The sequence below is a fragment of the Ammospiza nelsoni genome, chromosome 12 (assembly GCF_027579445.1).
Source record: "Ammospiza nelsoni isolate bAmmNel1 chromosome 12, bAmmNel1.pri, whole genome shotgun sequence".
NCBI lineage: Eukaryota > Metazoa > Chordata > Aves > Passeriformes > Passerellidae > Ammospiza > Ammospiza nelsoni.
The window spans coordinates 11453178-11466401 of NC_080644.1; the positions used below are offsets into that span (position 1 = coordinate 11453178).

At 44.3% G+C, this 13224-nt stretch overlaps 1 protein-coding gene across 4 annotated transcripts in view; it reads right to left on the bottom strand.

Annotated features, from left to right (window-relative positions):
- The window catches only part of PTPRT (protein tyrosine phosphatase receptor type T), a 489384-nt gene that overhangs the window by 83303 nt on the left and 392857 nt on the right, over nucleotides 1-13224 (bottom strand). For all 4 annotated transcript variants that reach the window (XM_059480540.1, XM_059480539.1, XM_059480538.1 and 1 more), the window contains exon 13: nucleotides 11630-11666. In XM_059480540.1, coding sequence (XP_059336523.1) covers nucleotides 11630-11666 — 37 coding nt within the window. The remainder of the gene's footprint in view (nucleotides 1-11629; nucleotides 11667-13224) is intronic.

The window sequence follows — 13224 nt, forward strand, 5'->3', positions numbered from 1 at the left end:
CAGTGGCACCCAAAGCCCCCATGGAGGTCAGGACCCCATTACTCTGCACTAACACAAACTAGGGCAATTTTCTGCCCTAAGCTTGAGTTCTTAATAAGAAAGGCAAATGATAGCAGGCAGTGCCAGGTGAGTGAAGACTGCAAGTCCCCTAACTCCCTGTCTGTGCCTGCTCTGCTCCACCAGGCGACTGCTCTCAGAGATGCTCTGTCACAGACATCTTTTATGAAAAATCCTTTCCTTAGGATTTTTCCTCCTGAGAAGTTGAGAAGCCTCAGGAACAAAATGTAAACAATGGTTATCTGCTGCTGTGGACTGCAACAGGTGCATCTGGGATTGGTCTCATGTGGTTGTTTGTAATTAATGGCCAATCACAGTCAGCTGGCTCAGACTTTCTGTCCAAGACAGAGCCTTTGTTATCATTCCTTCTTTTCTATTCTTAGCTAGCCTTCTGATGAAACATTTTCTTCTATTATTTTAGTATAGTTTTAATATAATATATATCATAAAATAATAAATCAGCCTTCTGAAACATGGAGTCAGATCCTCATCTCTTTCCTCATCCTTGGACCCCTGTGAACACGGTCACAATGCTCCTTTCTGTGCTGCACAAAATTCTCATCCCAGGAGCCAGAGCAGTGCCCTGACTGACTTCCACAGGCACTGACACTCACCCAGCATCCACTGGTCAGTCAGAGCTATTTTAATTCTTTCCCTAGCAACCCAATTGATGTTGTTTCTCTTCAATCCCTTCCAAAATTCCCAGACCCAGCACCTTGCAGTGGGCCAGAAGACACTACAGGCAGCACATTGATGGGAGATGCAGTTCTGGTGATGCTGCAGAGATGCAAAGGGAGCAGGGGCACATGGCCAATTTCCCAGAGCTGTCCAGCTCATCAGCCCATGAGAAGTCAGGTTTCTGGATCATCACACACTGATGGTTTAATTAAGGTTTTAATTAAGGTCTAATCTGGCCATGCTGCTGCTGATTTATAGAATCACAGAATATGCTGAGCTGGAAGAGACACATCAGGATCACCCAACCCAGCTCCTGTCCCTGCACAGACACCCCAAGAACCCCACCCTGGGCATCCCTGGGGTGATGCTCAAACCCTCCTGGAGCTCTGGCAGCCTCAGGGCTGTGCCCATTCCCTGGGCAGCCTGGGCAGTGCCCTCCGGGGGAAAACCAGCAGTGGCATCTAAGGGAAAGGTACCATGGCAATCTTTTCTCCCGGCAATTTCTGCACAAGGTATGTTATTTGAAAATAAGCCACAAAATACAAAGCAACCTCCTCTGTGGAGGTGGCACTCTGAAAAACATCCAGGAAAGAGTGATTACTGAGTGCATGTAACTAAGCAGGGCTGATAATACAAGTTTCTTCCATAAAACCTATTTCACAAACTGCAATTTGAAACATTCTTTACTTCAGGCAGCAATTACAATATTGCATTTAAAAAAAAATGACACTGTCAGGAAAAGGAATTCAAGAGAGCCATAAACAGGAGGAAAAGTCAGGTATTTATGGGAGGTTTCCAGCTGGTGAGGCACAAATTCCTGCAGTGGAAGGGGCACCACAATCACCAGTAGCTAAGACTCTGGAGGAGAGAGAAGCATCCCAAGGCTTAACAGGAGAAGAAAAAAAAAATCAAATAAAATGATTCTAAGGACAGCTGGGTCAAATATTCAGAGTCCAGGAAAGGGCAATGCAAGTGTAAAGGAGGGAGGAACAAAATGAGAGAAGCAACACAAGAAATGGGAGGTTCAGCCACCTCCAGGAGACAGGAAAGACCCAGCAAGGGGACAAGTCTGGCAATGATGAGGTTTGGTTTCAAAATTGCAGCACCTAAGAACACAGCTTCTTCAGAAAGAAATCTGCTCTTGGAACAAAAAACAATCAGAAAAATCACTTCAGAGCATTATTTAACCCAGAAAAATTAATGAAAAATATTGGGCTCCCAGTCATTATGTGTTGAAATGATCTGCACAATCAGAGTAATTTCTTTGCAGCACATAATGGCCAGGCAGTGGGCTGAATGTAAAATCTCCTAATAGACCTAGAGGCTTGTATTCAAAAGACAGCTATTCTCAAATCACTTGTAAACACGATTTCCTTTATTTATTTTTTTATGGTGCTTTCTATGTGAGTGGCCTACAAATTATTAAAGCAGCTCTGCATGCAGGAATGTTTTCCCTCATGTTTTCAGCTCCTGATAATATCTATGCCTGTAAAACACAGTCTGGAGTGCAAACACAAGGGCAGACAGGTACCTCCAGGAATGATAACACTGAGATAAAGGTGGAAAGGCACCTTTTTACATCCTCATGTGGAAACCAGCCCAGTGTCATCTGACCACACCCTCCAGAAATTTATCAGCACTAAAAACCAATCTGTGCATGATGCTGGTGCCTCCATGTACCATGAGCCAACACTGTGGAACAGCTCATCACATCTAAAAGCCAGATTCCTCTTTGTTTCTTTGTTGTAATTCATTAAAAAATAAATATCACGAAGAGGATCACCACACACAACATCACCACACCAATTTTCCACCTCCAGTTGTTGAAGACTGCAAACAGCACAGGCTTAAGCCTGTAATGAGACACACTCATTTCTTTAACAAAGCTCAAAAGGAATTGACAGAATGATGAGAACCAAAAGCTTTCAACCACATTCTGAGCAGAGAGAGCAGCAAAACAAAGCAGTCCTGGGGAGAAAGACAGAGCAGAATTTGTATGAGGGATTTTCAGGCTTACAGGTGGAATCTGTGGGAGGATGAGGGTAAACACACAGTGAGACACCAAGATCAGCATTGCTAAGCTGAATGAGAATTAAAAAATAGCTCTAAGTGAATAATTGATTCTGGAGATTCCAGGCAAATACAGCACAAAGGCTATTCTTTCTTCCTACTCTCTTTTTAAAAGAGGAGCCCTTAATTTGTGCTAGAAGCAGATTTATAGTCCCCAAGAATAACAAAGTTTTGAACATTTCCCTGAAAGAGGAGCTCAGCTAAAGAGAGCTGCTGTGGTGCCAACAAGTGATGTGATGGTTCAGGGGGTAAGAGCACATTTCTGTTTTAACTCTTCACTTTTGCAGAACTGTGTTTAAAAACTAGCTCCAAAATTATAGAAATGGAAAACAATGACAATTACCAAATGACAAATTCAGATTTAGGGATGTGACAATTTTTGTGAAGTCAGACACAGGGAGATCAACCTTTTGACTGATAAGAGACAAAAACTTCTCAGTGCCTCTGAGTGTTATGGGTATATCAAGAGATTCACCACAATTACTGACTTTTCCCCCAGTCAGCCCCCTCTGAATAGTTACCCTGCTGTCATCATGATTATCACGAAAAATCCACACCCACAGCAGCTGCAGAAGCTGCAAAACCAGTGTGAACATTGAAATAAAGTCACCTTTGAGCCCAAGGGGATGAAGGTGCCTCAGGTACCAGGGTGACCCACAAAAAGCTGCCCTGAGAGGCTCACCCCGAGCTGAGGGAGCAGCAGGAGAGGAGGAATCTCTGTTCCAGCTAAAGGGATCAGCAGGGCAGGTCAGCACTCTACGTGTGCTGCATGAACACCAGGACGCTTCCTGTGCTCTGCCAGGCTGAAGCAGCACTTTCAGGCAAGACTGGAATGAAGATTTCCCTTTTCCTCTACAATAACACTACCTACCTTGTAGTTTTATCACATATCCTAACGCAACCACGTAGTTTTTAGTGTCCAGCTCCTGGAAGAAGCTCAGAAGCTTGTTAATATCAACGCTGTTTCTGAATACTGGCTTGTCAAAAAAACCTATTTAAGGAAACAGGCATCATGTATTTGTAACAGTCCTGGGTGTGTCATGCCTTTGGAAGTGCTGTTAAAGGACACTGATGTCAGGAAAACTAATCCACAAACATCAGAGGTCTATGTCCAAAAAGGAGACAGAGGAGTTCTTTAATTTTATTCCAATAAATGGAGAGCCCATGGGACATTCCCCTGGGGTCTCTCTAATTTTTGGAGGACTCAGCCTCCTTTTTATCCCAATTTCCTGGGCACATTTCTCTTCTCTCTTTCCCCTTTGGCTGAGGTACTTGAGAGGTACAGACTTCCCAGAATGCCTGATACCAGAGATTTCCCTCTTATGTATAACCCTCCCTTTTAATTTTTAATTAAATTCTTACAGAATTTAGGGGTTTTCCCCATTGTTTCTTTCATCTTTCAATATCCCATTTCATTTATCAACAAACCTACACTTTGTTTGTAAAGGCAAATCTTTGTTTTTTCCATTCATCAATCAGTGGAATCTTTCCCATTGTTTTGTTTATCTCTCAGTGTTGGTTTTATCTACCAGCAGACCCACAGCTTGTTTGTAAAGGCAAATCTGTCATTCCTCTCACTGACAATAATAACCTATTTAGGAGAATAATTTTAAGTACCTGCCCAGTGGCTGACACACCTTAGAAAGGATCTCTATCAGGAAATGGAGACAAAATCCTGGTCACCCAAATGAGTTGGTGTGAGGGTGTGAAGGTCAGGAACATGAAACCCCACTGTCCTCTAAAACATGAGAGTCTCCTCCTGCCTGCCCCCTCCTCAGTCCCTGTGCAGAGGAGGCTCCAAGGGAATCCAAAGAGCTCTTACTGCAAATTTCCAAGCAGAAGAGATGAAAAACAAGCCCCTAAATTTCATAAGTGAAGAGTCATCCAATGCTCCCTGCATTCAAACTAAGTAAAAGAAAGCCAAAGGAAACTTTTTTTAATTTGACCTTCACATGTGGCTTTCATGTCCAACTACTGACTTTTCTTTAATTTCCACTCCTTTACCTGGCTACCAATTTATCTGCAAACAAAGGTGAACGTCCACTGGTTCAGCCAAGAGCATCCTATCCCACCAGGTGGGACTTGAAAAGGGACAAGAACCTCTACCCTGCTCCAGGTAAATCCTTGCCTGCTTTGGTTCCTGGAGGGCTAGGCTCACACTGCTATAATATATTTTATTTTCCTTTCTCCAAAGACCTTTCCATCCTGAAGCTACTTGTGTCCTGGCAGTGGATGCTCTGAATTACCAAGGTGATGTTTTCAGTCTCCTGTTGCTGAACTATCCCAGATTTCATCTTAAACACAGTACTTCTTCTCCTCTTACCTCCAGCTGCCTGTTTTAATTGGGGAGCCCAGGATTAGGGTTTGGCAATGCAGCAGAGCTCTGGGGTAGATAATGACCCCTGGACACGAGGCTGGAAATACCAAATTCAGTTCACTCCTGGCCTCATCCCATTCTGCACTAACTCAAAGCTGTGCCCTGGGATAAGAAAGCCCCTAGAGGGATTGCAATGCACAAAACTTGTGCTAAAAAATAACTTTCAGAAAGCAGAAATTTGTTCAGAGGGAAAAAAACTCAACCAACCGTTTTCATGCATTCAACTTAAAAATTTCAACTTTATCTGAAATAAATAGCACCAAACAGAATAAACCTGTCAAAGGAATAATATTCCAGTGTATTAGAAGACAAAATGCGGCAACAAACAGATTTGAAGTGGGATTAGATCTGTTTAAAAAACACATTATCTGTCTACAAAACCAGAATGTATTCCAGGAAACAAAAGAAGCCTCTTCAATGGATTTGAGGGAGCAGGAGTTATTAAATCAACAGTTTTCATGTGCAGCAGGACTGTGTGGGAACAGCAGGAACTTTTTCCTTCCTCATTTTCCACTGATTTTTTTTCAGAATTCTCCACCAGCCCAAGACTTCCCTGGTCACATTTCAGACCCAGGTTTTTTATTGAGATTTCAACATTCTCCCAGGAAGTTTCCTTCTTCCAATGCTGATGCACTACCAAAAATCAGGATCATTTGAACTTCCAAGTAATCCCAGCATCTTTTTGCTTCAGCATCATCACAGCTGATGTGCAGTTTAAATAATTGTTGGGCAAGGAAGTCATAGAGAGGCAGGAACAGCCATGCAGCACTGGGAGGGGAGTATTCCTAGAGAAATGTAATCCATATAAAAACTGGAAAAGCAACCCTTCTTTCCCATTAATGTCATGTAACACTGCCACATCCCAGCCATTCATTCTGTGCACATCAGGCTGAAGTAAAAGAACCTAATTCCACAAGCTGATGGGCTCTCCCCTCCATACTTAAATTTTCTGGAGTTAATGATGATCCTGGTCCCGTTGTTACATATCTTGGGGCAACTTTATGGCACACACACCTCCAAGTTCCTTCTGATGGAAACTGCAAAACCCTTGAGAGGTTCTGAACCTCCCCACTGTGAGTGGCTTGGTGCTGCTGAGGCTCAATTCTGCAGCATCTCTGGCTCCAGCAGAAGTTTCTATAGAAACTACAGTTTCTATAGTTCCTCTACAGAGAGCTTGCAGAATCAAGTTTTCCTTTTCTCTCCACCATTTCTCCCACAGCAGGACTCAGCTGTCTATGAATATGCACAACAATCAGCCTCAGAAAATGGCACAGCTCCTTTAAATGGAAATGCAAGCTCCATGCACGCTCAGGGGACCCGTGGGGCTCTTCCATCACACTCAGGAGCTGCTGTGAAGATTTGAGAGCTGTTGAGCCCTCAGCTGACCCTCAGCACAGACAGACCTCCACTGAAGGAGCGCCATGAAAGCACTGCCCTCCTTTATGCTGCAGTTGGAGCAACTGTAAAAGTAATTTCTCATGCAAAACAAGCATTAAACAAGAAGTCACAAAGCTGCTCAGACCTCTGGAAGCTTGACCAATTTTCCTTTATCTGAACTGATAATCACCTGTGCTCAAGAGGCTGGGCGGGTTTGGCGTGGTCACCTGGTGTCTACCTATCACTGCTAAGAACAAGCAAAATGGTTCCCAGGCAGCATGCACGAGACAAAAAAAAAGGAAAAAAAAATTTACCTCATAATGGTTATTATAGTTCCATTCTTTCATTTGCAAGAACTCACATTTTAAGGAAAGGAGAAATGAGTACGGGGAGATAAGGAACCATTAATGAGCCCTCTGCCTTGGTTTCAATTACACTGTGAAATTAATTTAATGCACTTTAGGAATACAAGAGGTAATCGCTCTCTCTCGGTAAGAGGTTGCAATTTTCTCTAATAAAGTGTCGATATAAATATGTTGCTTTAAGACAGGGAGAACAAGTCAGTTAATTCAGAAAGAATGGGACATATTAAAACAAATGCTGTCAAGGAAACCAAATGGCAAAACCTATAAATAACCCATCTGAATGAAAATTGTATGGCAGAGAGCTGGTAAATTGAGGTTTAATTATAAACATTTTTAAAGACTGTTTTATGTTAATGAGATGCATCCAAGTGCCTAATGCTGTGAAAGATAACATTAGTCCAGTAATTAAAAAAAAAAAAAAAGAGAATAGCCCATGTGAGGAGGGATGTGGCAGGAGATCTGAGACCAACAAATCTGAAAATAAAGAACAAACGTAGATACAAAAGGTTCATAATGTTTAACATGCTGGCAAAGTGGGGGATGGCTACACAGAGTGGACAAACGCAGGGAGCTTTCTGATGGATCATCCCAGGTCACCCAGCAAGGGCTGGTGGTGATTCCCTGCCTCTGGCCCTTCCCAAGGCAGCACCAGCCTCTCATGGAGGCACTGGATGGAGGGAAATGAGCTCAGGAGATGTGCTGGCCCAGCTGGGAACACACTGGCTCCGCTTTGGAGGAGCTGCTGCTCTGAAATGCTGATGCCACCCCCTCCTCCCAACATTTAATAACCAATACAAAAGGATTTGAGAGCTTTTTCTTGCCACCACAAGGATCAACTTCAAAGGAGGGGCAGCTCACAGAGAACCATGAAGAGAAAACACCACCAGAGAGCTGGGAAGCAGCTCCTGCACAGAGCTGGGCTGAACTGAAAAGGGCGCATCTGAGCAGTCTATTTCTGGCTAAAGAGGAGGGGAAAAAACTGGGAAAGCTCCAGTTTGTTTTTTTTTTTTTTTTTTTTAATGGATTAAACCACTTTTAAAGCCACTCTGCTTTGGTTTTCTTGGTGGTGGGGCAGTGGGACACAGAGAGCCAAGTCCCTGCAGCCAGCTGGAGCAGAGGCGGTGCAGCAGCCCCGAGCGTCTCTCGAGTGATTAAAGAGCCTCAGCTCTGAGCAGGTGCCTTGCAGCAACACCCAGGATGTGTTACAATCCCCCAGCAACACATGCCTAACACATTTTACTGCCTAATTACTCCCACACTCACGTTCAGTGCCCTTGTTAATCCAGTGCTTCAAGAGAATTCTTGCCTGGCTTAAACACGCCTGGATCCTAATCTTGCTGTCGCTGGTGTAAATCAGAACTCCTTTCACTGCTGCTAATGGAGTGACAAATGTCTAGGAATGGGAAAATTAGGCTTCTATTCCAAAATGAACATTTAGTCTGGCACCAGTAGTATGTATTTATTTACTTGCATCAAATCAATTTTTTTCTCCTCTGGTATCAACTCAAGTAGAGCTTTTAATGCTGAGATAGAGCCTGACTCCAAAGTAGGGTTTTTTTCCCCGATTTCTATTAAAGACACCACATGTCACTGGCAGCTCTGATGATTCTGTTCAAGGCAGACTGCAGGTTTGCTCATTCCATCCTCAGAAGAACACCAATGCAAATGAAGGGGAATACAGAGCAATGCCGTTAAGGATAATCAATATAACGAGCAGACAGAAGACAGCACAGACACAGGAGGTTATCTAGAACATTCCAGCTATCAGGACATGGTGTAATCACAGTTTTGTGAGCATCTCTGTGCATTGCCCTCTCCAGGGGCTAGTCCCTTTATCCATATGGAATTAATGTACCGTGGGAATGCAGCCTCAGGATGTATGGAAACCTGAAACTGTGGGAAAGCTCACAGAACCACCTTGCTCAGCTGTAGCTGTGGCAGCTCCTGTGGCATTACCATCACCCCATCTCCTGGTGCTCCCTTGCCTGTGAGCTGCACCCAGCTCTGCTCCTTTGGAGATCTAAACCTGCCTCAAACCAGGCACAGCTGGGGCATCCCAGCTCCGTGCTGGGGGCCAGGCACTGGGAATTATGGAATTGCAATTCAGAGCCAGGGAAAAGAGGAAGAGAATTTCCACAGAGATTTCTGCACTGCACACAGAGGAATAAGATACCTACCTATAAATCAAAAGTGATATGAAGCAAAAGTGATATAAATCAAAAGTGATATGAATTGAGACAGCGAGAATAAACACTAGAACTACCATAATTTCTTGTCCTTTCCCATTCAAGTCAATAAAGGAAAAAACCTAAAGAATAAGATCACCAAAAAGCAGTGGCTCTAGACATCCTCAGGCTCTACCCATCTCTTTAGTGTCTCTTATTAAATTAATCCTAGCAAGAGATTTTTTTCTAAAAAGAGATGACATTCAGAACCAACAGAAGGAGGGGGGTCATTGACTGAGTGGCTCAGTGACTTTTCCTGGTGACCTAACAGGGTTAATGAAATTATCTCAGTTTGCAAAAATCAACTGAAGGTCAAACACTTACAGGACACTTTGCTGAGGTACCCAAATCAGAGTGTGCAAACAAAAGGTCATGTCAGAATGGGATTTTTCAAGCTGTGTAAGTTATTTTGTTTTGAGTAATCACGGAGCAAATATCCTTCTTGCTAGCATGACAACATTCTTCCACCAGCTCCAGAAAAATTAACAACTGAAATGGAAGGAACAACTGGTTTCCAAAAATTAATTAATCCAGTATCTCTGATCTCATGAAGAGCCTATGCTATTGGAAAAGCTTGTGGGGATTCATTTCACCCAGTGCTGCTCTTGCTCTTTCTACCACCAGAAAGCCAAAATCAGGTATTTGAAATGGTCACGTTACTACCAGCTGAGAGAACTGAGAGGAAGGAGACACATAGACTGAGACACACAGAATGTCTGTAACCCAGAGAATGAATTAAATAAAGATTTTACAAGGAGCTTTTAAACAGGAAAGGAACAAGAGGGAACGGGGAGCACCAGAGCCACAGATGAGAAGGAGAAATGGGAGAAATGGCTCCTCCTCCTCCTCAGCTTTCAGTGGTGACACAACTGCTTACAGCCCCACCAGTGTGCATGACAGAGCCTGGGCAGGGAAACACCTGCACAGGTGGGAGCTCCAGTGGCTCCGCAGGGAGATGGAAAATGCTCTCCAGTGCCTAATGGGGTTTCTCTGAGCCCTCCCAACTCCTCTGCAAGTGCAGATGCAGAAGGGATCAGGAGAAAGGACCTTGAGGTCGTTAACTTCTGCCACCAGTCAAAACAGATGGAAAAGAATGGAAAAAACGGGATGGTGCCTCAAAGGATTTCTGGGCTCCTGCCAATTTTGGTGAACTCTCAAAGCCTCCACAGGCAGCCATGCAGGTATTTGTCATTTCAGCACAGCAGCAAGAGCACAAGCTGGCAAAGTTTGGGAATGGAGAGGCACCAGCAGCACCCCAACATTTCCCCAAAAGCTCCTTGGCACACTACAACTTGTGGTGGGGAAATCTTTTACAGCTACTCTGTGCTGCAAATAAACTGGTGTCTGACACCTTTTCCAGTCACTGCCATCCCAGTGCCTGGCTGGGACAGCCTGGGGATGTCCCCACAGGGAGATGGAAAATGCTGTCCTGTAGCTAATGGGGTTTCTTTGAGCCCTCCCAACTCCTCTGCAAGTGCAGATGAAGAAGGAATCAGGACAAAGGACCTTGAAGTTGTTAACTTCTGCCACCAGTCAAAACAGATGGAAAAGAATGGAAAAAACGGGATGGTGCCTCAAAGGATCTCTGGGTTCCTGCCAATTTTGGTGAACTCTCCACAGGCAGCCATGCAGGTATTTGTCATTTCAGCACAGCAGCAAGAGCACAAGATGGCAGAGCTAAGTTTGGGAATGGAGAGGCACCTGCAGCACAGCCCATGGCAGCACCTCAGCATTTCCCCACAGCTCCTTGGCACACTAAAACTTGTGGTGGGGAAATCTTTTACAGCCACTCTGTGCTGCAAATAAACTGGTGTCTGACATATTTTCTGGAAAAGTAGCCCCTGGGGTGATTTTGAAATCTTTAGAAGAGTTGTTAAAAGCAGCTGTAAACTCAGAGAAGGAGCTCGGGCATTGTCACTGTTGGTCCCTCAGGAGATGCACCTTGTGAACCAACCTGGGGCTGTTTTGGGTTTGCTCTGCGTGACCTGTCAGCTCGCTCTGTCCTGAGCTCACCACAATGAAAATCAGGAATGTTTGTTCAATTATACCATGAAAATGGCATGATGTAAGAATTGTGCCCCACCGTGTACAAGGTTAGGCTTACACGAGATCTCCTCTTATCTACTTTGTACAGTTGTGGAGAGAACAAATTGAATGGGAATTTAATGTCACTTTTTCAGTGATGTTCTGCCAACAGCAAGAACAGTCCTCAGGACAGAAAAGCTGTCAACAGAATGAGGGGAAGGAGGAACCATAGAGAATTATACCCTGCATTAAAAAAATAACAGAGGCCACAAATATAGTGGAGTGGTCCTAGAAATTGTTGTTCTGCCTTGGCAATCTTCCTTTTTAAAAAAAATAAAATAAAAGAGGAAATAAAGAGGCTGGTTCTTTGGCTAGGAACTGTAATCAAGTTGTGCCACCACTGTAGTTTTTACATTTCTGGTACTGTGTTTTGCAGGAAAGAGAGACCCACATACCTTTTGTTGCCAGCCGGACACAGTTGATTTTTGTTTCCTGAAAAATAAAAAAACACAAGAAAAATATATAGGAAAACATCACAGTGTGTAATTTGCCCATCTACAGTAAACACACATTACTTTAAAAAGCTACTAAAAATACATATATATCTTTTCTTGCACTTCATCTTTGAAAATACCACCAAGAGTTTTTGTCACATAAAACACTCCACACTACTGGATTTGCTTGCAGTTGGTTCTCTTAAGTGTTGAAAAGTTGGGAGTGACAGCACGTTTCTCCACGCTCCACGTGTGAGTGATGGGTCCCACACAAGTGCCTGATTAGCTAATAGAATTTCCCAGTTAAATGACCTGCTCTGTAATAGACTGACAAGCCTTGGGTCAAAAGTACACGCCACTGTACATCTCATTTTCATGCACCATTACTGCAAATTTTGCAAATTGGGTATTTATTTAAACACATGGCAAACAGACACCGAAGAAGTCATTTGAATGTTTCAGCTCTCTGATGGATGTGGAGCAGACCAACATTCTGTGCTGCTGCCTCTGCCAAACGAGCTGTTCTAACAACCCTACCACTGCAGCTCCTCATTGCAGAGCTGGGACAAAGCCCAAAGCTCTGTGTTCAATCCACCCTGGAGCCTGCAGAGCTGCAGAAAAAGGATTTGGATCCAAATGTTGGCTTTGGCTTCACAAACAGCTCAGACTCTGCAGCTTTCTCAGGCCACCTCTGCTGCAAACACAACCTCTGTGGAGCCCCCGGCTCCTCATTGCTCAGCCCTTCCCGGCAGGGGTTGCTGCTGTCCAGCCTGTGATTGCCATCCAAATGGGAATGTGCTGCCTGCTCAAGAGCTGCCTCTGTCAGGCACTAATCTGCTGCAAGGCTTGCAGAGCACTTTATGCCTCTACACGTCTCAGGTGTAATGAATGCAGCATAAATTACTGTGCTGACAATGCTCCATTAATATGGATGCTGTCTGTGCCCTGGAAACAACAGCCCAGCAAAGCAAGCACTGCTGAGCACCTCCTTCCATCCTCAAACAACTGGACAAACCTTGTGCAAATCTGAATTTGCTCTTGGAGAAAATTGCTCCATCTGTGACAAATCCTCCTTGGCTGGAGCAGACACACACTGTGCCTTTCTCCTCGTGCTTTTGTTGCACATAGGAAGGGGATGATTGCAGGATCCATGCTGGGAAATGCTGGGGATCACAGGAGCAATTCCCTCTGATCCCTTCCTGTGATGCCACACAATCTGGATATAAGGCACACTGTGTGCAGTCTAAGAACAATGAGATGCCCAGAAGGACAAACCCTCCCTTTGACCTTGCCTTCAAACTCTCTTAAGGAATTCCTGGCTCCTTGAGGACAATCCATGTCTATTTCCCAGTCCAGAGTGGGACTGAAGCCCTATTCATCCCAGCAACCCTGGGATTACACAAAGGGGTGTAACCAGAGATGTCTCTGTAATCAGAGACATCTCTGCCTACACCCCTTTGTCCCCCCAAAATCAGCTCCCCTGCACAACCTGCACCAACACTGGCACTGCAGAGTCACCACAGCTGCACACAGAGCTCCCCAGTCCCCTCATTCCA